We start from the raw sequence: 27,574 nt of genomic DNA on the forward strand, positions 1-27,574 counted from the left end.
TTCTTATCAGTGGGTCTGTACCTAGTCTCAAGGCTATATGGTCATTCATTTCTGTTAGTCAGACAGTTATCAACATAAGCGAACAATAGCGCTTCTGTATGTCTTTGGTGAGAACTATAACATAAGCTTTCTATTATATACAGCTGGTCAGTTAACATAGTCAACCTATCCATCATGTATTTCTTCTTTTTTTTGGTTTTAAGGGTATTAGGAAATTAATATGGTCAAGTCCACATTTATGGTTTAGGTGTATTAGAAAGTTAATATGGTCAGGTATCTCTTTATGGTTTTCCACACCTTCTGTGTTTTGATATGATTGTTTTGATCATTTGTAATTGTTTTTGAAAAGACTGCATCACTTCCATCTCCATGTAGCAAAGAGATAGCATTACCTTTATATGCAAAACAGATTAAGAAGCAGTAAAAACACAAACATGCAGCATTAAGTTCACCTTGAGGCTTTTGTTGAGCTATTCAGTAGACATCTGTCAGTGAAGAGGTTTAATGTGACGTGAAAAACACAATTTAATTTTGCATGTTAAGAAAGCAAATGATTGAATTTGTTTGGAAGACAATTTTAACGAATCATCATGTCTTGTAATGCATTGAATTGAAATGAAACAGTTTCATGATCAGTGATTTACTATGAGTCTGGCACAGATGCAGTCTTTATCCTCCTCATGCCAGTGAATAGACATTTCCGGCATTGTTAAACTAATAACGTACTATGCTTGGTGCATGGAGATAAATATTCCTACGCCTCGGCGCATTGGGTTGTCTGAGGAAAATTGGGTGGGGGGATTGCACACCTGTAACAGGTCCGACGAAATTTTTGTGCGTTATGGATGGAAAATTGGATGGTCTCCTTTATAGATGTGAAATCCTTCCCTGCCCGATTTTCCTCTATGCGTTCCACCCAGGCGATCCAATATACCCAGGCTCAGGAACAAGAAAATGTGCCTCATTATGTTATATTGACACATCTTCCCAATTATTAGCTGAATATTAAAATTCCTTATTATTTGGGTGCATAACTAACATTTCTTAGCTGATTGGTCATCTGGGTCTGATTAATCACTGCTGCTCCGTTCAGAAAGTAATGAGGGAGCCTACAAAGCAATGCTTCAGTCAAGCAAACACAATACATGTGCAATAACAGATCTAATGTGGCCAGTACATGTGCAATAGCAGATCTAATGTGGCTTTGGTGAGTCAAAGGTTAGGTTGTTTTGGAATATGGACCTCCTGTCACTCCCACTCCCTGCAGAACTTCCCCTATTCCCCTAATCAGTACATTGTGAATTCTCTAACCCCAGGTCAACAGTGTCTCTGTACCTCAGGGCCTTTAACCTCAGTCGGTTCTCTGTCCACCCCACTACAAGGTATTTTCCCCTATTCTGACCCCCTATTCAAAAAGTTCTTCTTTTTTGCTGACCTCCCTGCCTCAAAGGTCAATTTCCCTTTCCATTTCCTCCTTCCCAAGTGGGTTTCTCTTCCCCCTGTCCATTTTATGCTGACTTCCTGCTAACAGTATTCAGCTTCTGTATCTCAACAATAGCATATCAGGCCTTCTACGTTCTCATTAATATTGAAGGTTTCCAGTTGTACCAGTTCTTCTTCAACCAGTTTTTAGACATGGAAAGGTATGCATCAATATGCGATTAACTTGGTAGCTGTCCATTTCAGCAATTCCTTGGAAAACAGTGGAACATTTCTTTAAGATTTGAGTTGTGCAACTTTTAGTGACATGGCAAACCATCTGGATATGATTGGGGACATTTGCAATGTTGTAGGTAAATAAAGTATTATAGCTTTATACATGAGGTGTACTGGCTTTGATAATGAATTATCCACATTCTGGCAGAGGTTGAGGAGATCCATAGAATTAACTTTGGATGCTTCAAGTGGTAGTTTAGTGGATAACAGCTCATAAGTGCTTTTTGTCATCACATCCACTGAAGCGGCAGTGTCAATTAGGGCTTTTAGTGGAGGTCCTTGCAGCACTATTATAATTTCAGCTCAGGCTGTTTATCAGATACAATCAAGATCTATGTACAATTGTCACCTGAGTCACCAGATTAGAGCTAGTTTGTTTGTTTCTTCCGTTTGAATGCCTTAGATCTGCAAACTTTTTTCAAAATGGTTTCCTCTCCAGCAAGTCTGACATTTGGCAGACAAACAGTGCTGTGCAGGTATTGACTGTCACAGTAATAGCACATGTTGTTAGAGTGGGCATTGGCAGAGAATCTACACAATGCTATTGTTTTGTTGCCTTGTGCCATTTATAAAAATGATTTTCTATTTTGTGTGCCTGTACTTCTGATGCTTTATTTGTTTGAACAGTATGTAATAGCTTGGTTAAAGTCATTGCCGGATTGCTTAAGACTTACCTCCTTAGCTGCACTGACAAACGTCCTTGTTTAGTCTGAATTCGAATCTCTTTCTTCATGTTTGTAAACTCACATATTATAGCCAGCTTGTGGAGCCTTGCACCTAGTATGTACGTACACCTACCTGATATAAGAACCTAGCAGACTTGACTCCAGGAGTTCTTCTACACACCGGCATGCTTAATGTAAATCACCCTCCTTAGGTTAGCTGATACATCTCTTACTCAAGTATTGCTGTCATATTCAGATTTGTTTGCATGTGACGTTTAGTATCACTTAACCCCTGAAACGCTTTTGGTTATCATGTTCTTGTATTATGCCAAGTACCAGGATGCTATTGCTAACATTGAGCACTCCAGGTATTTTAGATATTGCTTCTCTGGTGACATTTTCGAAGATTTCAGCAGCTGTTGAAATGTTGAAATGTGGGAACTTGTATCTTCAAAGTGCTATGTGGTTGGATTGTGATAATGTACCTAGTTGGTTCATGGTGGCACTCCCGGTGGTGGTTACCGAACTTTAAGTCTAGTTTGAAGTCTCTGATGATTCATCCAGCACAGGGGTAATGAAACTCTCACATTAATTGCTCAGTTGGTCAGCCACATATTAACATTGACCCAAACTTTGCACTGTTCACCGGACACCGGTACTTCACCAGGAATTACTTTGTACAACAGACACTGACACTGTAGTAGGAATGGCACTGTTGACTGGTCATGGGTTTTGTTGAACTGTGCCAGAAATGGCACTGTTCAACAAACACTGACACTGAACCAGGATTGGCACTGTTCAGTAGATATGGGTGTTGAACCAGGAATGCCAAAGTTCAACAGACACTGGACCTGTGCCAGCAATGGCACTATTCAACAAACACTGACACTGAACCAGGATTGGCAGTGTTCAACACACTGAACCATGAACAGCACTGTTCAACGCACACTGGTGCTGAACTTTGAGCAGCACTGTTCAATGGGTCCTGGAACTGAATCAGGAATGGCGCTGTTCAATAGACATTGGTGCTGAACCAGTAATAATGTTGTTCAAAAGATGCTGGTGCAGAAGCAGGACAAGCAAAGTCCAGCAGAAACTTAGAGATTAAACTTCTCTGTTTTGATCGGGGAATAGACAATATCAGAAAAATAACAGAAATAAAAATCAGGAGAGATGTAAAACAGGCTGCCGATTCGCTATCGCCCATTTCACACAATTGCACAGTCAAAATTACCATGTATGTGTCCATTTTCCCGAGTGACCTTGACAGACCAGTTGGTGACAAGTGTGTGTTCAATATATGACAACCTTGTTGGGGGGGGGGGTAAAAGGTGTGTCTCTGTTAGTCTAGGGAGTCTCATGTATTAGCCTAAATTATCAGGATTGGTCTTTGCCTTTACAAACACCCAAGAGTTTAGATACTCTGAATGCTTAAATCCAATCACTCCTAACAGTGAAACACTCTACTTTCACCTCTGGGGCATAGCTTTAAGGGAAGCCTATGAAGATCAGACGAAGCTTTCTGTTGTTAACAGCCCTGAAGGAAATAAATCTGCATAGGTTCTCTAAAGTTCCGAGCACAAACTTATCTTCACTCTAGGAATGTGTGACAGACACACAAAAGACATTTATTAACTGATAATTTGCCTCATCAATAATGTTTTTTTTTATTGGTGCCACATTTCTGCCATGGTGTATCTGATTGAGCACCTTTACGTAGTGCCAAGCTGCATATCTGTCTCACTAACGCTCAAAATTGGTACTGAATGTACGTCTTTACACACTCACCCATATATATCTTTATCGGCTAACTGCTGGTAGAATTCAACCAAATAACAGTACTAAGTATATTATAACTATCCATACATCAGGGTTTGCAGCCAGAGTCGCGAGACAAGTACACACTGGTATACAGAACATCACGCAGCTGTTAGAGCTGATATCTCCTACTTTTGATTAATATGGATGATGTTTTTTCCCCAAGGGAAATTGTGCTTTTTGTTCTGAGAAGAAAATAGAGCAATTGCTTTCCCTTCCATGTGTGTGACAGATTGTATTAATTTGTCTCTCTCACTGTTCATCACCAGAGTAAATAATGCTGATCTGTTCTCAAACAGAGCAATGAAAATCAATGTGATTCTGTTCGCTGTGGCATTTTTAAATTATAAATGCTCCACATAAACTATATTTATTATTTAGATGTATAAAGTTTTTTTTAACACAATGACTATTCTGATGAGGGCAGACTGGATGTTTGATATAAATGTGATGCTTTAGGCTCAGAAAATATACAAAACACTATTGTTAAAAATAAATGTCAGTCTCTGCTTGTTCCCATTTTTGCCTTATGATTGCATGTGATGGGTCATTAAACTTCTACGTAAAAGGAAAGCACACTCATATTTCATTAAAAGTGATTTATACCGTAAGCACCTTATATCTTATTTGCTGCTTTATAATGTCATCTATAAAACTGCAGGGCAATTTTGCCTTTTAACTTGAAGAGATGATATCTGTCTTATGTTCAATTTAACCCCTTTGAGGACTGAAAGACCTTAAGAGTTTCCAAAATAAACATATATCCTCTGTCAAATATCTTAGAAAGAATGTCGAGTGAATTGCTCATAAGAAACATCGCAGAATCAAAGGAATGTGTAGAAATGTTCTCCACGTAATACTGCAGGACTACTTTCTTTCAATACAGCAGAATTTCCATGTATCAGGAGGTGATTTAATATTAAAAACAGTAAGAATTAAACTGAGAAAGTGGCAAGTTCAGTTACATTTAAACAGCTCTGCTTTCAACAGTTGGATTTCCTCTTTATATTTAGGTATCATTTAAGATGACTTTTTCAGGCAAGGAATGCAAGTATTTTCTATTGGTCAGGTTATATGTCTAACTCCTTGTGCATGTGATTCTGAAACTGATAGCTTCTTTTAGCTGAACTGGTGTTGAAGGGTCCAACATGGCGTGCACATGCTCATTACAGCAGGGTATGTGCCGCTTGCATTAATGGATAGGGTGCCTTGTAGTCATCCAGGGCGCCTGCCTGAAACAGCCATTAGGCCCATTGCCTATGCAAATAGTCGGGCCTAATGCCTATTTCAGGCCCCTTTCTGATATTGGATCATGACTGACTGCAGCATGCAGCGTGCAGTTTTCTCAGGCGAACAGCAGCCAATCCTGTGATCTTTAAAGGGACCGCTGAAGGCCGCCACCAAAAAAAAATAGGTAAAAAAAATGTACTTACCTGAATGTGGAGCAAGGAGGAGCAGAAGTATTCTTTCTGGCTCCACATGAAATCTGCCAGCCACCCTCACCACCCCACCCCCCCAATTACTTCCCCCACCCCAACCTGATCTCCTCCCTTCCCGGGATGGAAAACAATTTCACCCCCAATTCCTCTCATTTCAACTGAGGGTTAGATTCTATTCCTTCCCACCTTCCAAAATTAGAACGAAGGTTCGAGCCAACGTCTAGCAAGTGAGATTATTGTTTAATTGGGAAATCGAGATGAATGCCCAAGGTCCTTCTTGAAGGAGACCATTAAGGTTGATAAGAGTAGAGAGAAGATAAGGTAAATCTTGACACTGTGCCTTTCCCAGATCTTTTGTAAACTATTGAACATGCAGTGAAAAATCTAATGCCATGGCAGAAATGTTGTGAGGTAAAATTCAGCCACAGAAAGAGAATACAGCATGCCGTGTATTTAGAATCAACAGTCCATGTTAACACTAATTTTGTACTGCATTACGATAGTAATTTCAATTAGTTAATTCCTTTCACATGACCCAGATTTAACTAAACCAAAAAAAAAGATATAACTAGATGAGAATCTTACAACTGGGCTCATTTTTCTTAAGTGATAATTTGACACATTGCTATAAGAGCCAAGATAACCAGATGCGACATTCGGTGCATCTCTTCAATCATGCGGCATTTCCTGAACCCAGCCAGATAGTTACAGTGTTTCCATTTAAAGTGTCTGCATTCACCTCTTTTCCATTAGGAAGCAGTTACAGACGTGGCTGTTGCATCCGCTAAATAAATTTCCAATTGCTTTGTTGATGGGAGGAGAGGAAAAAACGTCCTATTTCTCATGCTAATTCACTCGTCTGCAGCTGTCTGTAGCTATCTACAACATAATATTATACATTTTAAACAGCCCAAATTACCAGTACTGTTACTTGTAACGGCATAAACGGACTCAACTTCTTGCATAGCAGCTTATTTCAAAGCACTTAAGCCTTGCACTTTTTCCTTTTTTGTGCTCATTGTGATTATTTCAAATCAAAGAGTGCAGTTCATCCTTTGATTATCAAGCAAGTCTTCTCTGTTAAAGTATCAAGTCCCAAAGCAGCAGGTATGCTGATTGCTGTGAAAGTAAATGTCTTTCCAACTTAAAGAGCTTGCACTCAGGATAATTTTGCTTTTTTTTTAATGGTTTAACATATAAAAATGTTCATGCTTTGTTGGAACATAGTAATAATTAGCTGTTGTAAAAGTGTGTTCGAGCGGTCGATAATTCTTTTGCATGAAATGGACCAGCCACAAATAACAAGCATTTATATTTGCTGCTAAAATATTCTGTTTTACAGCAGGGAAATGTCAAATACATCTTAAGCAAGAATTGCTGAATTTTATTGTTTTAATGTTAACTCCTAACACTGCATGCTCCCTGTGTCGTGTGTAGATTTCAATCCGCTGTGCATGTTTCTTTATTCCAAATAAAGAATTCCCGTCTAAGGTAATAAAAAGTTGCAACGTTTTGTATATATTTAGATTTTATGTATTAATTTACCTTTTTTAAACTGAAACCCACTTAGTTCAATCAGTTCCACCAGCCAGTGCTTAAGAAATGAAGCCTTGGTCTTGTTCAGTTTTCTCCCCTCTTTTACTGAAGATGCTGCTGTTTACTGGGGTTTTGATTCCACAGATTCCAGCAGGCCTCACCTGTAGCCTGGGTAGTCAGCATCAGCAGGTTACTTGGCTGGGAGTTGATCATGCCCTCACCAGGGATAAGAAGTGATTTCTATGTGTGGTGAGGTCGTAAAACCTGTCCTATTTGAGTACAGTTATGTTCCTACACATGGCGAACAGAGGAATTTTTTCCTCAGATGTCCAGTCACTATAAACATTTCCAAACAGGGAGCATTGGATAATGCTCAAGAGTAGCAACCCTGGTTGATTTTTTATTTGTTTTTTCGAAGATGCAGAAAGAAATACCAATTGGAGCACTCCATTGCCACCACGGCTGAAGTCAGCAAGCCCAATGTGGAGCAAGCCTGGGGCTTTATTGGTCATATGTTCCAGAAGCACAGAATGCAATGTATTTTTAGAACAAGGCACAGAAGGTGATAAAGTGAAAATTTCTGCTAAACTTGTAAAAATGGAGAATGCCAAACCACTTTCTTTCAGCGGCCATCCAGAATGTTGTGATACTCCATTTCTTATAATTGTGCTTGTTTTTTTTTCCCAGATTACATAATATATCCACCTTACAATTCATATTGTGCTTAGAGACCTCCGTAACAATGTGACACACAATTTCTTCTTTTATTATTCATTCTCGGGACGTGGGCGCCATTAGGAAAGCCAGCATTTATTGCCCATCCCTAGTTGCCCTTGAGAAGGTGGGGGTGGTGAGCTGCCTTCTTGAATCGCTGCAGTTCGTGTGGTGAAGGTGCTTCACAGTGCTGCTAGGTAGGGACTTTGAGGATTTTGACCCAGTGATGATGAAGGAGCGATTGTCTGCTACGTAAACAACCTACCATGACATGATAAGTGATAAAAAATCTGAAACATCTTGTATTTAAAAACATTCCCCTATAGTTATAACAATCTACAAGTAGGATTGTAGCGTGCGTCTGAAAGGGAATATATTGTTTTGGCAACATGTTATTCACTTGGAAAGAATGAGCAATATTAAATTGGACATTTTATTGCTGCCCATATGACAATGTCAGTTAATATATTTCTGTAAATGTCACTAAGATCGTTGTCTATAACGTGTTTCAATGACACCATCAACACTGCAACATTTAACGTCCTCCACACTGCCCTTATGGTTTCCCTCTGTTGTATTGAAACCAAGGTCCCAGAGATAATGATGCGGTTGTTTTGGACCGTATTTTTTCTTTTTAAGTTGCGTTAGCTTTCAGAATGTTTAAAGTGTTGAAGTGTGGAGTGGGCAGTAGGGTGGCACAGTTAGTGCTAGCCATCATCCTCAAAGTGCAGGGGGGGAGAGAATTAACTGCAATTGCAGACAGCATGATTATTTTGAAGTTACATTTTAGATTTCCTCCTCTTCGTTGTTTATCCCTCTTTAAGGCCCATGCATAAGACACAGTCACCCTGTACAGAGGCCTAAAAGTGTTTTGCTCCCAGACACATACTATTGCTACTCTATAACAGGCCATTTGAAGGCACGTAATTTGCTCTAAATTTTTTTCCAACACTTGTTATTTTCTCCAAAAACCCATCTGAAACTGGAATTTGCCTTATGATAATATCAGATGATTCACATCAGATGTTTCAACCAGCTTGTTGGCTGTCTTTTGCTTTCCTGCCCTTAGTTTCAAAACATCACCTCGTGCATCAAGTCACCTGGCAAAAGAAAGTGATGCAGTGACTCATGCTCTCATTTTCTCTCTCTCAGTGGGGTAATCCCAGGTTCAGCTTGGTGCTACTTCTCACACCACAGCTAAGATCAGGAAGCAACTGTTTAAGGAATGGTAAAATTAACATCCCGCACTAAGTGAGTTGTCACATCAGTGCATTGCACTGCCATTGGACTTCCTTTGACTCCATGCTGTTTAAATTTAACCACTTCCCACATTCTGGCTGCAATGGAGAAAAAGTTGCAGTTTTCTACTGCGTTTGCATTTCTTTATTCAGAGAGTGGTGAGAATGTGGAACTCGCTACCACATGGAGGAGTTGAGGCGAATAGCATAGATGCATTTAAGGGGAAGCTAGATAAGTACATGAGGGAGAAAGGAATAGAAGGATAAGTTGGTAGGGTGCGATAAAGAAAGGTGGGAGGAGGCTCATGTGGAGCATAAATGCCTCCATAGACCTATAGGGCTGAATGGCCTGTTCCTGTGCTGTAAATTCTGTGTAATGCCAGGTAAAATTCTATGCTGTTGCAACCCCACATTTCTCGGGAACATAGTGAAGTACACAAAGTGACACTACTGCCTCTGAGACACACCAAACAAGGTGATTTCTGTGGGCACTTCCAAAGGTAGCACTTGCTGATGGGGAGCTGAGTACCTTAGCGCGTGCATTTCAGCAAAGCGGTTTTGAGTTTATTGACCTCCAATACCATTCTTTAGCCATTGGGTCAGGTGCGGTGTCTGGAACTAAGATTTTGAAACCCAACCTTGAAGGGTCTTTTATTTTATAGGCCAGGGTTTCAGAGGGTAGCCTAAGAGTGCCAATCTCTTGAATTTATTTTTGAAATGTTACCACTGGACTCCCTGTGCACTGGTGAAAAAGGGGAAATGTATGGACAGAGGCTGTGTCAAATTGACCATCGCATATGCGCAATGTAATTGCATCATGATGTCATCTAAAAAGAAAGACTTGCATTTATATAGCGCCTTTCACAACCTCAGGATGTCCCAAAGGGCTTCATAGCCAATTAAGTGCTTTTTGAAGTGTAGTCACAAACAGCAATGTGATAATGGCTAGATAATCTGTTTTGGTTCTGTTCGTTGAGGGATAAATATTGGCCAGGACATCTGCTCTTCTTCGAAATAGTGCCGTGGGATATTTTACTTCTGCCTGAGAGGGCAGAAGGGGCCTTGGTTTAATGTCTCATCCTAAAGACAGCACCTCTGAGAGTGCAGCACTCCCTCAGTACTGCGCTGGAGTGTCAGCCAGGATTATGTATTCAAGTCTCTGGAGTTGGACTTGAACACACAGCCATCTGACTCAGAGGCAAGAGTGCTGCTACTGAGCCGTTTCTGCCACCTACTGACATCTTGATGCACAAAGTGCATATGAGACAGAGTCATGTCGACATTGACATCATGGCTTGACATTGTGATATGATGGCAGCAATGTGCCTATATTACGATGCCACTGCTTTTATTAGGAACAATTAGACTAGCAGCAAGCACAGGGATCAAAAAATGCTGGAACATTGTCCATTCGTTTTAGCTTTCTCTGGCTTCAGGCTGTGGGAGCCACTGGCCAAAGGTCAATATGAAACCAGCTTAAAACAACTGCACTTGTGCAAACTTATTGATGTGTTGCTTTTCTATTGTTCCAGTTGCTATGGAAATCAAATTACAATATGAACAGGGCATGTTGCACTGCATCAGAGCCCTAGGGCAATAATTTTTTTATTCGTTCATGGGATGTGGGTGTCGCTGGCGAGGCCGGCATTTATTGCCCATCCCTAATTGCCCTTATTGCAAGACTGCTTCATGGAACAGTCCTGCATTATAAAAATAACGTTAAACCATTCTTTCACCTCCGAGATCTAGGATAGATTGTTTGGGGAAGGAGTGCAACACTGCTTTGGTAGAGATACTTTCTGGCTTAAGTGCACGATTACATCAGAACAGCTCGAACTTTGCTTTGCATTTGTTTCTCTGCCAAGTCTGAAGTGTAAACCCACTGAAGCAAAACATATTATAAGGCATGCAACCAAATAGCCCGTGAGACACAGCGGTTATCTAATCCTTGTGTAGGTGTCTGCTTCGTAAGTCATTTGCATCTTGGGAGCTGGGAGAACATTTCAAAGCTTCATTGGATCTCCGCAGGACTGCTTGATGCTGTCACTGGGAGCGGAATGAAAAATAATCCCAAACACTGTTATTCCATACTTTGGCGAGCATGTATGCACCAAGAAAATGATATATTAAGACATGGTTCATTTAGACTGAAAATTACATTCTTTGAATCTAAACATCACCTCATAACCACTGAGTAATCAATATCTCTGTTTCATGCTAGGTTGGATTTGGCCTCTTTCAACTTTTTCTGAGCTTAGTTTTTACTTTTTTAAAATTATTATCCTGGGCCCCATAAATCAATCTTTATGATTTAAATCTTCCAAGTACTTTTCAGTTTGTTTTCAATGGCTCTAATTGCATTCAAATCATTTAGTCAATGTTGGCATGTAGATTCCATGCTGAGCACAGAAGGATATCTGCTGTGATAAGACGCCAGACTGTTTTCACACACTGCACACAATTAACGCTGTTTGGTGACTGGGGGAAGGGCTGGCGAAAAGATCTGTGACTAGAAAGTCAATTGTAAACAATTTTACAACACCAAGTTATAGTCCAGCAATTTTATTTTAAATTCACAAGCTTTCGGGGGCTACCTCCTTCCTCAGGTGAACGATGTGGAAAAGTCAGGAAGTCAGGAAGAGAAGTGTTTTTTCAAAAAAATGGTTCAGAAGAGCATGAGGCGCTGTATAGAACATGAAGGTTGCTGAGCGACTGGAACCATTGAACTATCATGTCAAGGTTGTCTGCAAAAATAACTTGCATTTATGCAGCACTCCTCCCATGCATCAACACCTCTCGGAGCACTTGTGTAGAATGGACTTTTGGTTGAGTGGGAGAAATTTTGTAACACCTTTCATCAGGAGATTAAAGGGGTTGGGTAGAAGCCATGTTAGGAGGTGATTGGATGTGGTCTGTCGAATGAATGGGCCAGTGGTCTTTTGTTGTTCCATTGTTTCCTTATCTTCCTTAATATGAGGTCATGTTATTTTTATTTGAGTTACTTTTTCTCCCAGCCCCCATTCCCTTTTATGGCTCTCTTCACCCTCACCCTCAGAAGAGAGCTCTAGAGCAGTTTGAATCCTGAATTTTGTTTTGCAGCTAATTAAAATTCATTAAAAAATGTAAGTAATATTGCCTTTAGTTCACACCACAAATACATAATTGAAAAATGCACTTCTAATTTTAAAACAGGACTTCTTTAGTGTCTGCTTTTGATTTTAATAAACTTCTGGACAGCTAACTCAAAAACTTGATAGTCTGCTTCAAAACTGTGTGAAAATCGTGTTAATAGTGTTGTTATTGAGCTGGACAGCAACAAAATATTTCATTAGTAAGGAAGAACAACTGATTCTGGGTTCTCAGCAACGAGCCACATGAGCAGAGATTGTGGGTCACAAAATTAGACCTACAGTTTTGGTTTTCCTTTTTCTGGTCTGTGCTCTCTTTCTCCCTGGGATGCAGAGTTAAGCTTAATGAGTAGGTGTGGCTCATAGAGAGACCAACAACTCTGTTTGCAGGCAATAATGTATAATAATATGCCCTATCGCACCACTCACAGTTCTGTGTGCCAATTGGCTGCCTCTCTTTGTTTGATTTAATCCAGATTCATAAGTGACTTATCAGACCTCGGAGCTTAGATTTTCTGATTGGTGTTATTTTAACGCCAGAGTTAGCTCATTGATTATAAATGGGTCAGTGGTATTAAAATATCAATGTCAATGGAGAATAATTCAATAAATTTGACTAAACTTCAACATCAGCATCATTCACAAGCTTTTCACAATGGCATGTCAATTTATGAAAGGAACCAGATGTCCAATCAGTCATTTATGATTCTAATAGAGGCAACCTGCTGGCACTGAGCATTGCGTGGTATGACAGGACAAGTATAGGCTACATACACATGCTTGTCCGTAACCACTGTCTTATTATTTCGTAATCTGAAGCTGTTCACAATTACCACATGGAAACTACAGAGCAGTAGATCCTTTTTATTTAGTGCCCTGGAGGACTTTATTTATGCTAAATTAGTAAATAATGATGATTATAGCTTTAATGTTGTCAGGGGTTATGATTAAATCTCTTTTTTGGTTGTGAGATAATAGTTTGATGCCAGCTCTTGTTTCATGAAACTTTTGTGATTGGAAATTCACTCATATAGTGCCAACTGGTACATTTTATTTTGTACAAATGATTAAATGGACATCACTGCTGTTGATACATATTAACGTCGCATCATCAAAAGTAGCACTGCTTCTGTTTACTTATGTGACGTCATGAAGCATCACGGTGAACACTGATGAATTGGAGAATTTGATAGTGCAGAAGTATCCACCTTTTCCTTTTACCTCTGTCAGTAGTTTTCCAAGAATGAGTCCTCCTTACTGATGTTTACGGATTCCCCAGAAACTTTTCCTCAGGCAAACGACGGATATATTACCATGAAAAGAATTATGATGGTATATATTTATTGAGACTTGCAAGGCTTTTGGAATTCTTCAGCATTGACTTTAATGTATCAGCACAGGACCTATTGAATGATAGCTCGTCACATATTGACATCATGTCAACCCAACTGATGTTCCCTTTTTGTCGAAGTGTGTCAGAATGTTGGTGACCATGTAGCCTTACCTCAGGATTGAAAACATTAATGTTTATCTGACGTGACAACAATGTGACTAAGTATGTGGATTGAGAAAGCACGGATGTATAACAATGTTACATATGTAGCTTGAATACATCAATACTGATGCGGAGTTAAAGCCATTGGTTCTCTGTTATCAAAGACAATCATAACAATCAGCACTCAGAAATCATGGTTTGTTTCTTTCACATTGGTGAAAGAAACAAACTCACTATCACCGCTCAGAGATTTTCTATTTTTTTAACATCCTCCTGATCAGCCTCCTGAGATCAACCTTGCTTAAACTCCAACACATCCAGAGCTCAGTTGCCCTCATCCCAGTCCACAGAAAGCCTTATACACCAATCACCTTAATTTCTGACGACCTCCATTGGCTCCCCTTACCTCAGGGCATCGGCATTAAAATTCTCCTTCTCATCTATAGATCTCTCCACAACCTCATTCCACCCTGCCCTTACCCTATGTTCTGACCCACATACACTGCTCTTCCAACTATGGTCTGCTGTGTGCCCCCCCCCCCCCGACATCCTGACATTGGTTCCTGAGCCTTCAGCCATTTTGCCCCAATTCACTCTTCCTAAACTCCTCCATCTTGGTATATCTCTTCACACCTTCAGAAGTCTCCCTAAAACCTATTTCTTCACCCATGTCTCAGACACTTCCCCTGCCTTGACCCCTGATCCTGCTCAGGTCTGACCTCCAACCGTGAAGCACATGGGATGCAGCAAAGACACTATGAAAAAGTCAGTTGGTATATTGGCAATAGGCTGTAACCTTGATAACTCAATAAGTTTGACCAGAGATATTTCTTTCCATTAATTTCAAACTTGATATCTTAATCGTTTAAAACGAGAAAACATGTGGATCTTTCAATGTTAATTCTGTCAAATACTCCAAAATAACAAAACCTGAATTCTCGCAACTTTTCTCTTGTTTCAGTGTCCTGTGGGCCTGAGACCTATGAGGGATGGCTCTGGTTGCTTTGACTACACCAAAGGAATTGACTGTTCAGATGGGTTCAATGGAGGCTGTGAGCAGCTTTGCTTACAGCAGACGGTGCCCTTGACTGAAGACCCCTCATCCAGTAATATTCTTATGTTCTGTGGGTAAGTACAGATTTTTCTGAGAAACAGATATACATATATTTATATAGATATATAGCCATTCGGAGCCCTTTATTTAAATGTACAAAATCTGAAAGCCCCCCCAGGTTACCTCACCTTAACTCTGTGAAGCCATGATGGGTTTTCTTATTACTTTAATACAGCAGTTTTACAATATCAGACTTGTTCCATTCACGGAGGAGGCAAAAACTGGATTTAATTTAAAAATTATAGGGACAGCTTTCCAACGAACCCATGAGACAAAATGAAGCTTTTTACTTGCCTCCCTCCACTTTCTCCTGTCGTTGTGGCCATAAGGTGCCGAGATATGGGAGGGGGTTTGTGCTGGGACCCCAGAAAGTGGGTTGTGCATTAAAAAAAATCTTATCCTGCAGACCTTCAGGCCCTGTGGCCTTTTTGTTGCTGCTCTCCAGAAACACTTGAATTTCTTCCCCATTTTGCCAATACTAGGCCTTGCCAAGGGTGGGCCTGTGCCGGGTGTGCCCTCCACCCAGGCAATGTTGAGGGCCCAGGATAGAATATTCTGGCGCGGATGAGTCTGGATGGGCTCAGTGCACTTCAGGTGTGCTGCTGTTGTCCAGTGCCACATGGGTGAGCAGGAAATGTTAACAGCTGACAGCATGGGGGGAGTTCCTAGCATCATAGTAGGTTCAGCATAGGAGAAGGCCATTTGGCCTATCATGCCTGGGCCGGCTCTTTGAAAGAGCTATCCAATTAGTCCCATTCCCCAGCTTTTTCCCCATAGCCCTGTAAATTCTTTCCCTTCAAGTATTTATTGAATTCCCTTTTGACAGTTACTGTTGAATCTGCTTCCATCACCCTTTCAGGCAGTGCATTCCAGATCATTACAACTTGCTATGTAAAAAAATGTTTCCTCATGTCACCTCTGGCTCTTTTGCCGATCAGTTACATCTGATTTTCAAACAGCTCACAGAGAAAGGGAGAATTCAGTTCCTGGTGGCCTATCAGTGTTGTACATCTAGTTTCTTACTAGTCTACTGGTGGATTCACATCCTCATCCATGCTGCCTGCCAGTTTTTATGTGATGCTGAGACAGGTTAGAGTCCTTTGCCTGGTCTGGCAGGGGTTATGTGTCTGTTCCTTAGTGACCTTGTGGAAAAGGTTCATCAATGTAGATGTTGGTTATGTCAACCGACAGGATCTCAATCACCTCTTAAATCAAACAAGAGACTTTTTTTAAAAACAATGGTTCATCTCAATTCTTCTTCATTCTTGTGATGTGGGCACTGCTGGAAAGGGTGGTGCTTATTGCCCATCCCTAGTTGCCCTGAGAAAATGGTGGTAGACCTCCTTCTTGAAAGCAGTTTGATACAACTGAGTGGCTAGCTAGGCCACTCCAGAGGGCAGTTAAGAATCAACCACATTGGTGTGGGACTGGAATCACATATAGGCCAGGCTGGATTCCTTCCCTAAAGGACATTAGTAAAGCAATTGGGGTTTTACGACAACCCGACAGCTTCATGGTCACTTTTACAGATACCGGGGCTTTATTTCCAGATTTTTTTTTTAACTAGAGAAGCTGGAGTTGTTCGCCTTAGAGCAGAGAAGGTTATGGGGGGATTTAATTGAGATGTTCAAAATGGTTTTGAGAGAGTAAATCAGGAGAAACTGTTTGCAGTGGCAGAAGGGTCGGTACTTGGCAAAAGAACCAGGGGGGAGATGAGAAGAATTTTTTTTACACAGTGAGTTGTATTGATATGGAATGCACTGCCTGAAAGGTGGAAGCAGATTCAATAATAAGTTTCAAAAGGGAATTGGATAAATACTTGAAGGGGAAAAATGTGCAGAGCCATGGGGAAAGGGCAGGGAAATGGGACTAATTGGCTAGCTCTTTCAAAGAGGCATGATGGGCCAAATGGCCACCTTCTGTGCGGTACGATTCTATAATGCGAACTGAATTCAAATTCTCAAACTGCTGTGGTGAGATTTCAATTCACATTCTCTGGATTATCAGTCCAGGCCTCTGGATTACTGGTTCAGTAACATAACCACAACACTACTGTCCCCAAAGGAGATGAATTAAAAAATGAGGCGGCCTTGTACATATTTGAAAATGGCAACTATTTACTTCTGGAGACAAGTGAAAGGCACTGAAACAGTGGGTCAACTTATATTAGTCTTTATGAGGTAGATAGATAAAAAATAAAATATATATTTTTTTAATTGTCCTGATCCCCTTCCTATACTGAAAATATGGCAACTTTTTTGGCCCATGTAAATTGTACTTCAATACTGTCACAAATATCAAGTTTTCAGCGGGATGACTACAAAAGACTCTTTAGAGTTTTACAGCATGAACAAAGTTTTTGGTTAACTACAATGGGGAAAAAAAAAGCAATTCATGTACATTTCCATGCGGCCTGGGGAGTATCACTGGGGAAATAGTTTCAGTGCTTTTTTTTGATGCCTTTGCAGCAAACTGACATGATTACAGATCGACATTTCAGACTGCTATCTTGTAGTTTGATCATCAGGCATGGACTATGTTGAAGTTCCACGATAGCAGGTCACTTTGAAGTGATCATAATTTAGAGGCAGACGGATGATTAAAAGATTAAATTCCTGGAGATTCTTTGGTATGCAAAGAAGGAAATGTATGGGGGAACAGAGAATTTCCAAGTTCACAGGATTTCTTTGAATAAACCTTTTTTAAAATTTAGGGTAGAAATGCAATTGTCAAAGAGTTAAGCAGCCAAGAATCGGTTTAAAAGTAAAATGCAGTTAAGTGTCCATAGAAAATGAAGTTTGCTACAGAGCAGTTGTTATCTTATGAATACATTTATGTCACTGAGGCATAAAAGCATGCATAAAAGGTAGCCCGTGTAAAATGGAAATCATAGATATGATGCTGAGCACTTTTTGAATCCATTATCTATTTTTGTAGCTTAGTCACCGAGTTATTACCGACTGTCGAACAAGTCTAGACTTCATTTGCTGCATTTCGTTAAATGGTTCAATCATCTCAACTTTCAATGAATGTAAAACATAATTCTTACTGTCCCGATGGCTCAGAGGTAAAGACTCCATCTCTGAGCTGTAAAGACCAGGAAGGTCTTGGTTTCAGCCTTTGGTTTGCACAGTTAGCTGCTGTCAGCTGGGACAGCAGTAAAGACCCCACAGTTGTTCACAGTTCCTCTGGGTTAGGGTAGGGAAAATTGACCAGGCACTCCCGATCACTCCATGTGTTCACTCAAATTATGCGGGGGCGGATGCTGATTGAGCACAGGACGACCCCAGTTGTGAAATCCTCCCACCGTTCGATAGTTTGCGGTCTCACGACCAAGATTCACACTTGCATAATGGCCATATGTGCTGAAGGGTGACTGCTGTCATTGAAACTGATTGGTAATAATTGATGAAAATCAAATATTAGTGTGCAGACATTCCAAGTCAGAGTTCAAAACAGCAGGGAAGGTATGTGGAGGGTAAAGTACGAGAAAGACCAGAGAGTAAATTTTTGTCTTCACTACGAGTGGTAATCTGACAGAACAGATCGCCCGCCAGTTATAGAACCTGCCTGATTTTTACTCCGTTCCATCAAAATGGGCAATCGTAAATTGTCCTACCCATAAAACATTTAATTGGCTGGTCGTAATGTTCCAAATTACATCTTATAGTTCACATTAAGAGATTCCTTCTTTTCCAAGGTCTGTTATTGACTGATGAAGCTTCTTTCTCTGATGGCAGCTGTGTGGAGGAGTACAGACTAGCAGCAGATGGTAAATCTTGTGTGCTACTGTCAGAGGCGTGTGAGGGTGCCAAATGCCAGAAGCTTGATGCCAAACTGAATGACACACTCTTTGTGGAGATGCTACATGGCTACAACAACAAGTCAGAACAGGTCAATCAGGGTCAGGTGTTCCAGATGACCTTTCGGTGAGCACAGACTTTAAAACACTACATAATACTTGACTGTTTGAAAATTATCATATAAGTATATTTGATTTATTTATGTTGCATTACTTGCTGTGTGTGGGAGTAGGAAGTATGGTCACACTCATTGTTGGCTTGCAACAGCCCTGTAGATGGTCTATTTTGGGACTCTCTAATGTTAATGTATCTCCTGACAGAGACATTATTCGAGTTATTTCATCTCCCATCTTCATTATTTGACAAGAACCCACAGTTTTTGTGATATCAGGAACTCTCCCAGGCTTAAATGTTATTTTTTGTTAGATAATAAGAGTATATTAGTCGTAGATTTGTTAAATTTGGAGAAGCAATCAACTGTGGCATTGAATACATTGGCATCAGATCAGTATTTCTTTTTTCAGACAGTATATTCCAAATGTAAGAGAAAAGGATCTAATTTGTCTGATATATCTGTCCAGTTCAAAGGAAAATTGAGCAATCCCATTGCGCCCTGGGCAAACAATGTGATAAGGGGAAAGTAATTGGTGGACAGCAGTGAGATTTCCTTTTTAGCTTCCACAATATACAGCAATGGCAAATCCTTGTTCTAGTGAATCTTTATGCCAAAAGTTTGTATTTTTCTGAAAAGCATTGGGCTAATTTTATTCCATTGACACTGTGGGGAGAAAAATAATTTAGGATAATTTTAACCATAACCTGCCTGGTGGGAAACTGAGGGGATCAGAACGGCCGCCTGTTTTACAATGGAAAGTAAAATTGGGCTCGATATAAAATGGGCTCCCGATCCCATCAGTTTCCTGCCAGGCAGGTGAGGTTAAAATGACCTTCATTATCTTACCAGCACCTGAAGCTTATGTTATTACAGATTGGACAAGGGAACCCTTTTGTGGCAGATTTTATTGTTGCATTAAAGGATTCAGAAGGCAGCTTTCGAAACGTAATTAAAACGTAAATTAAAAAAGTTTGAGAAATATCTTCATCGTGCATTTTATTTATAAAGTGTGCAGTTTGTTGTCTCCACAAGTTTAGGATCTGATGAGACTCATTGTTGGGCTTCAGGAAGGCCATAAGATGGTCGGTGTTTTGGGATCCCAGATTTTCACTGCAGCCAATTAAATTGAGAATCAAAAGATTATTGGGCCAGATTTTGGTTTGAGCAGCAAATGAGCGACACCCGCCGTTCGTTAGATTTGCGATTGTCAATAGACTTTCCATGAGCTTTTGCATTGCAAGTTCCTCTTATCGGGTCCTCAGAAAACAAAATAAAGAGAGGGTTAGAAAGATTGAATTAAGAGACAGAAAGAAAATGTAAAAAATAATGCATTTACATTTTTTTTTACATGTCCAACAACAATTAAAATCTGAAGGAATGAGACTACACTTGTTACAGTGAATTTTCAGTGCCAGAGAGGTTGCCTGGCAGTCATTAAGACTTACCACTCTGTTAAAAGGGTACTTACGTCAGCATAGACAAGTCCTAACTGTTTCTGCCGAGATTAGTCCGTGTCTATGACGTCAGTGCAGGAACTTCACGCTGTTCCATTCATTTGAATGGGGAGTCAGTCGGTGCAGTGGCGTTTCCACGGAGAGTATGGAGGAGGATCGCATCTCGTACAGCAGCTTCTGGATTTTCACGTTGAACAGCGCTGTGAGGCTCGCCGTTATTTTACAGCAAAATCCGGCCCATTAGCTTTATCCCAGCTGCCAACTTTATAATCGGGTATGATGTTAGTTAAGCAGGCATAGCCAGAGCATTGTCCCAAAAGCTCTCAGTGAAACACCCCATTAATAATGTCAGGCTCAAAAAACCCACAATGGACTCTTGTATCTGATGGGATATGAGGTCTGCAGTCAGGCTCCATATTTCTGTCGCTAAAGAAATAAAAATGGGATACACATCCAAAGTGGACTGAGCTTCCTAAGTAGCTCAGTGGGTAAAGACACTCCTTGTTGTGTTAACAATGGATTGGCACAAGCATGGACGTTAGAACTGCAGTAACTACAGCTTGCATATTTTCAACGGTTTGGATGTGTGTTTGCTTTTTCTCTTCTGTTAGTATTTTTGTTGCCAATTTTCTCCCTCCCTGAAGGTAGTGACTTATGCTGTAGAGCAATTCAATTGGTCTCAGTAGCTCTCTGGTACTTTACCCAAATGACCATTCTTCATGGTGTCAGTCTACAAAGTGAGAGCTGGGCAGCTCCTTGACTTTGGTGGCATTGGAACTGAATTCAATCCTATTCTCACTCAATCTTATCCTCACTTGGAATTCACACAAGCAAAGGTTCCAACAGAGGGTCTCATGGGAACCTTGGTTGATTATTTCCTCTCGTTGGGATACAGAAGCCAATTATAGCGGCCCATTGCTTCCCTGGCTGATATCCGCTACTTCAGCACAATCTAGGAGCAGAATCTGGGACCGTGCTGCCTTGCATGGCCCAGTACCACACCAATCATTTATCCATTGAGGCTTTGGGGAACTATTAGTTACATTTTCTTATTCTATTTCCCCTGTGAAGGCTCTCTGCACAATGCACAGTCCCTAACTCCGAGAAAGGATAGAGGACACAAAGGCCATTAAATAGCTACTCAAACATCAGCAAGCTTTACTATTGTAATAATAACCCTGAGCCACTACGATAAACACACCATTTAAAATAAAAATATTTAACGACTTTCCTTGTATTTACCCTATCATTCCCCTTTTCCTATTTGTGCATTATTTTAACTTAAATTTTATGCGAATATATTTTCTTCTGCCTTGTTAAACTTTATTTCCTAAGTTTAAAATTTCCACTTGCTACCTCCCTACTTGTGGCATTCAAAGGTGTTTTTTCTGACAATTAAATGGCAAGTAGCTTGTGATCGACGTGATCATATTGCAAACAAGATCATGTCAACCGTTAACACTTTTTTATCCCACATCATCGAGTGACGTCGAGTCTGCAGCACAGAAATAGGCCATTCGGCCCATCTGGTCTGTGCCAGCGCGTTTATGCTCTACACGAGCCTCCTCCCTCCCTACTTCTTCCAACCCTATCAGCATACCCGTCTATTCCTTTCTCCTTCATGTGCTGTTTGCCTCAACTACTCCTTGTGATAGCATGTTCCACATTCTTACCACTCTGTGGGCAAAGAGGTTGCTCCTGAATTCCCTGTTGGATTTATTGGTGACTCTCCTATATTTATGATCTCTAGTTTTGGACTCCCCCACAAGTGGAAACATTTTCTCTACGTCTACCTGATCATTATCTTAATGACTTTGATCAGGTCACCCCTCAGCCTTCTCTTTTCTAAAGAAAAGAGCCCAAGCCTGTTCAGCCTCCCCTGATAACTATATTCTCTCAGTTCTGGTATCATCCTTGTGAATCTTTTTTGCACCTTCTCCAATGCCTCTATATCCTTTTAATAATATGGAAACCATCAAAAAGGAAGGGCCTGTTAATGGGCAAGTGGACCAGACTGCAGCTCAGTAAACACTGCCTTTGACATTGTGTAACTGAAGGTATCTGGTTATTTTTTTTAATGCTATTAGTATTTCTCATTCAGACTGTAAATGAAATCACAACATGGAGTTTGTTCAAGTACTTTTAGAGCTAATGTAGCAAAGAAATGATCTGCATGAAATCAATGCAGGGTTATCAAACAAACAACATTAATGCAGAGGCTCCACATAGTTTTGTAGAAACAATATTTCTATTTTTATTCATGTATGAGAATTTGCTTTGTAACATAGAAATGAACAAACTCAGTCAGTAGGCCGCAGCTGCAACCTAATGGAGTGCGGTGGCAGCTAGATAATGGAAATACCCCATAGTGAGCAGAAACCTTTATCCAATTGTTCCCATTAAAACAAAAAAGCATTTGTAGTCCGTAGTAATTTAGGTGTCCATTAACAAATTTGCATAATTTTGACATGGCTTTGTGGAGGCACTTAACTCTGTGTTGAGAGTGCCTTTAGATGACTTCTTCTGCGTTACAACACAGAACCATACATACCAACCTAGAAAACCGGCAAAATTTGACCAGCAACTCCCAAAACCTCATTACTTATGCAAATAAGTGGCCTAATGCCTGTTTGATGCCCTCTTTCCCAAATTGGTTTGCTCTGCAGCCCGGCCAGCTGCGTTAAGTAAAACGTGCTCTCTGCGATCTAACCAGCGGTCCTTAAATGGTCCATTGGAGGCCGCCACTAAAATGGTAAGTTTTGTGAAATATACTTATCCGAATTACTGAATGCGCTTTGCTCCTCCCGGTTCCACTGCAGCACTGAAGGCTTGCTCCCGATCACTGCCCCCCTTACTCACTCGATCGCTGCCCCCCTTAGTCTCCCAATTGCCACCCTCTTCCAAGACTGACAAGGTGGCGCAATCCAATTTCTAGGTCTATGTCTTCCCAGACCCCATCAAAAGACAATGACATCAATCTAGCAGAGTCGATCGTGGTACATTTGGAAATTCAGAGTGAGCCGCGGCATCAGTCTGGTGGATCCAGAGTGAGGTGTGACCGATTCCTAGGGCTCGATATTGCCAGGGCTGCAGGTTCGCGGTGGGGGGGCTATTGGGCGCGCGGGTAGCCTAATTGGATCCACTTACCTGGTCTTCCGGGTTCCCCACTGCTGAGCTGCGCGGCGGGCGGACTGCGCATGCGCAGTAAGCTCTGTCAGCTGGAGGAGCTCTATTTAAAGGGGCAGTCCTCCACTGACAGATGCTGCAACAAATAGGAAAATTTACAGCATGGAGCAGCCCAGGGGGAAGGCTGCTCCCAGTTTAATGATGCCTCACTCCAGGTATCATTAGATGGGGTTAGGAGGAGGGGGAGGACAGAGATCTTCCCCCCGGCGGGCGGGAGGAAGCAGCCTGCCTCTGCCACCGAGAAGGCCTGGCTCGAGGTGGCAGAGGAGGTCACCTGCACCACCAACATATCGCCCACCTGCATACAGTGCAGGAGGCGCTGCAATGCCCTAAGTAGGTCAGCCAAAATGAGTACACTTACTCATTCCCCTACACTCCGTCTGCCACATCACCGCCCCCACCCCACATCTCCTTCTGCACTGCCAACACTACACTGTCACATCACCCCTCACACCCACTCAAACCTCATCCTCATCTTACCTGCACTTACTCACCTCGCCAGTACTCATCCCACCACAACCACTCAACCCAGTCCTCGTACAATCTTATGGCTCTATCTCATACTCACCCTCTGATGCATCTCTTTCACAGTCAGCCTCACTCAACCTGCCACTACCTGTGCTGCAGCCACAGGGCATGCATCACATATGTGCAGTAGGAAGCGTAAGGCAAACGTGTCGTGAGCATGAAGGGGATGCACAAGGGTGTTTGAGGGTTTGTCATGGTTTTTACTTCTATTTAATTTCTGACCAACTCACATTACATATTATATTGTCACCACGACTGCCACGTCTTTGCGAATCTTGTCTGGTTTGTGCAATAATGCCCTTTCCTGAGGATCACTATGAAGACCCACACCTGATGCCACCCATTGTGTCACTGCAGAGTGGGTGTAGGTGTATTTGCAGGGCGCTTTTGTGCAGACGACTGAGAGACATCGGCGATGTCCCCGGTGGTACCCTGGAAGGATGCGGAGGAGAAGTTGTTGAGGGCAGTGGTGACTTTGACAGCGACAGGTAAGAAGATGGTGCTCGGGCCAGCTGGGAGCAGCTCGGCATGAAGGAGGCTGCAGATGTCCATGACTACATGTCGAGTGACTCTGAGCCTCCGTGTGCACTGCTGCTCAGAGAGGTCCAGGAAGCTGAGCCTCGGTCTGTGGACCCTGTGGCGAGGGTAGTGCCCTCTGTGACGCATCTCTCTCTGCGGTTGCCCTCCCTCCTGCTGTGCAGGTGGATGTGTCACAGCACTGTGTTGTGGAGCTCCACGTGTCAGAGGTGGACGGCTTGGCCGGTGAGGCTGGTGATGCTGTTCGCCCTCCGAGGAGGTCATGACTGCAGCTACGGCGGCCCCCATCCGGAAGATGTACATCTGAGGGGGTCCACAAGGTAGATACATGTGTCTGGACCCCGGGGCAAGTGTGCAAGTTGGTGAATTTGATTGTCAGGAGGAGGGTGGTGGAGGCCAAACTTTGTCCTGCAATGAGTAAGGGTCTCCCCCCCCCACCTGTCAAAAGGACCTTCGCAGCTGCCACAGGCTGATACCTCCAACACGTCCATTTCAACTTGTAGTGTTTCCCCCAGAATGGGAAACAGTCCCAGTTGTTTCTAAAATCCCACCCCTCCTGACATATTCCCTTAATCAGGTCTGTTAATGACCTGAAATGACAAGATAAATACTCTCAAGTGGCACCCCGCCGGCTTTAATTGCCTGCGGGAGTCCCACATGCGGGGGCTGCGCGCGCACGTCGGCGCGTCTGTGGGGAACCCGGAAGTGGGCGGGTTGGAGCCGGCCTCCCGACCCGCTCCGGGATTCCCCGATTTTCGGAGCCCCCACCCGCCGCCAGGAACGCACCCGATAGCGGGTGCTAAAATGGAGCCCCTAGTGTTCACACTGAAAAATAAAGAGTCAGAGGCCCTGATATTTCCGGGGAGGCGGGGTTGGAGGGGGCGTCCGGGAGAGTGCGGTAGTTGGGGGGGATGCCTGCCGAGGCCAGGGACGCGGAGGTCGTGCCGGCTGCAGATTGGGGCTCGGGGGTGGTGGGGAGGGAGGGCGCTGATCGCGGCGGAGGGAGAGCGAGGCCGGGATGGGAGACCGAAGGCTGCTCCTGGCCCACAAGGAGTGCGGAAACAGGCACTTACCTTCTGGAGCCGGCAGCTCCTGTCTCCCTTTAGCTGAAGAGTTTCCCGACCCCTGGGAAACCAATGCAGCAACTGTTCAATTTAAATCAGGCTCCCAAATGCACCCGCTACCGTAAAAATGGCGGGTTGGGAATGCGTTACCCTTTTTAAAATACTTTTAACCCTCCTTTCCCGTCTGTCGTGGACGGGTTAATATCAAGACCTAATTGTCAGCCAGTCAGCTTTTCCCAGGGTGAATTTGTGGGGAGATAAATGGATGTGTTGATGCAATTCAGAAATAACAGTATGTGCACAGAATATGTTCGGCAAATCATTAGTCATATATTTGAAATTGGTTGTGGTCACAATTGGGATGCTTTGTTTATTTCCATTTAAAGCAGGGAGTCAAATGATGTTAAGTTATCACCTCATGAATATAAATCAACCAAGGCAAGAGTGAGCAAGATAAACGGGTCAGTGTCTTTGCATAACTGTGAAGTTACTGGATTGGACGCTGCAATTCCAAGCAAGTGATTAGCAAATGGGCCTGTTCCTCTGTTCTGTTCTACTGAAAATACCTGTCTGTGATTGCAGTATTTGCATGTGAATAGGAGCAAGTGATTTACATTATTCTAAGGTTCCATCAGCTTTTTCCGGCATGTATAAAATAAAAAGTAAATTCATGCTGGCCAGTTGTTATGTTTCAATGATATTTTCATTTAGATTGTATGGGTCTGCATCTGCTCAGATGTTTTGTATTGTTCCTTGTGCTGGGGGAGAGCTCTGCTCAAGTAGAGAGTCATGAGTGCCACTATCCCTGGTTTTCTTTTGCAGTCTGCTGCCAGTCCCTATTAATGCGGCCAGATAATCGATAGAAAGCAGGTTTCTGCTGTGTGCTGGCTGTGATGGCAGTTGTCAAGACCCAGGAGCATTTGAGACTTGGTCACCATCAGAGGTGCAGAATTTGTTCCATTTGCATCGTGCGGAAGATTCGAGACCTCAGGCCCCAACACACATGCACAGTTGTTTAAGAGTCGCCATTGCAACTTATATTCGAGCCGCAGACCCATCCCCAACGTGCTGTTGGTAGAAAGTCTCTTCAGCCAAACAAGTCTATAAAATAATGAGGGGCATAGATAAGGTAGATAGTCAAAATCTTTTCCCAAAGGTAGGGGAGTCTATAATGAGGGGACATAGATTTAAGGTGAGAGGGGAGAGATACAAAAGGGTCCAGAGGGGCAATTTTTTCACTCAAAGGGTGGTGAGTGTCTGGAACGAGCTGCCAGAGGCAGTAGTAGAGGCGGGTACAATTTTGTCTTTTAAAAAGCATTTGGACAGTTACATGGGTAAGATGGGTATAGAGGGATATGGGCCAAGTGCAGGCAATTGGGACTAGCTTAGTGGTATAAACTGGGCGACATGGACATGTTGGGCCGAAGGGCCTGTTTCCATGTTGTAAACTTCTATGATTCTATCTATGATTCTATAATGCACAATACAAACTGCTGACCTATGTATTTGGGTTGGGAGCTCAGTCTGCCATGAAAGAAAAAAATGGCTTCCTGCACTGCCGAAAACATTCACGTTTGCCTCTAGCAGTATTCTGCAGCACAGATGAAGACTACCTTTTGTGGTGGATTACCGGCCATGCCTTCAGCATCTGGACCCTAATTCCCTTCCCAAACCGCTTTGCCTCTCCGCCTCTCTCTCCTCCTTTAAGATGCTGCTTAAAACCTACCTCTTTGACCGAGCATTTGGTCACATGTCTTAATGTCTCCTTCTTTGGCCCGGTGTCAATTTTGTTCTGATTACAACAACAACTTGCATTTACATCGCACCTTTAAGATAGCAATACGACCCAAAGCACTTCATAGGAGAATTATCAGACAAAATTTGACACCGAACCACATAGGGAGATATTAGGACAGGTAACCAAAAGCTTGGTTAGAGAAGTAGGTTTGAAGGAGCAACTTAAAGGAGGAGGGAGAGAGAGGCGGAGAAGTTTAGGGAGGAAATTCATGAGCTTAGGGCCTAAA

General features: G+C 42.2%; 1 protein-coding gene across 6 annotated transcripts in view; it reads left to right on the plus strand.

Moving 5' to 3' along the window:
• Positions 1-27,574, plus strand: part of LOC137300495 (astrotactin-2-like) — a 1,223,335-nt gene that overhangs the window by 661,265 nt on the left and 534,496 nt on the right. For all 6 annotated transcript variants that reach the window (XM_067969577.1, XM_067969574.1, XM_067969575.1 and 3 more), the window contains 2 exons: positions 14,711-14,877; positions 18,604-18,792. In XM_067969577.1, the coding sequence (XP_067825678.1) occupies positions 14,711-14,877; positions 18,604-18,792 (356 nt within the window). The remainder of the gene's footprint in view (positions 1-14,710; positions 14,878-18,603; positions 18,793-27,574) is intronic.

The sequence above is a fragment of the Heptranchias perlo genome, chromosome 31 (assembly GCF_035084215.1).
Source record: "Heptranchias perlo isolate sHepPer1 chromosome 31, sHepPer1.hap1, whole genome shotgun sequence".
NCBI classification, from domain to species: domain Eukaryota; kingdom Metazoa; phylum Chordata; class Chondrichthyes; order Hexanchiformes; family Hexanchidae; genus Heptranchias; species Heptranchias perlo.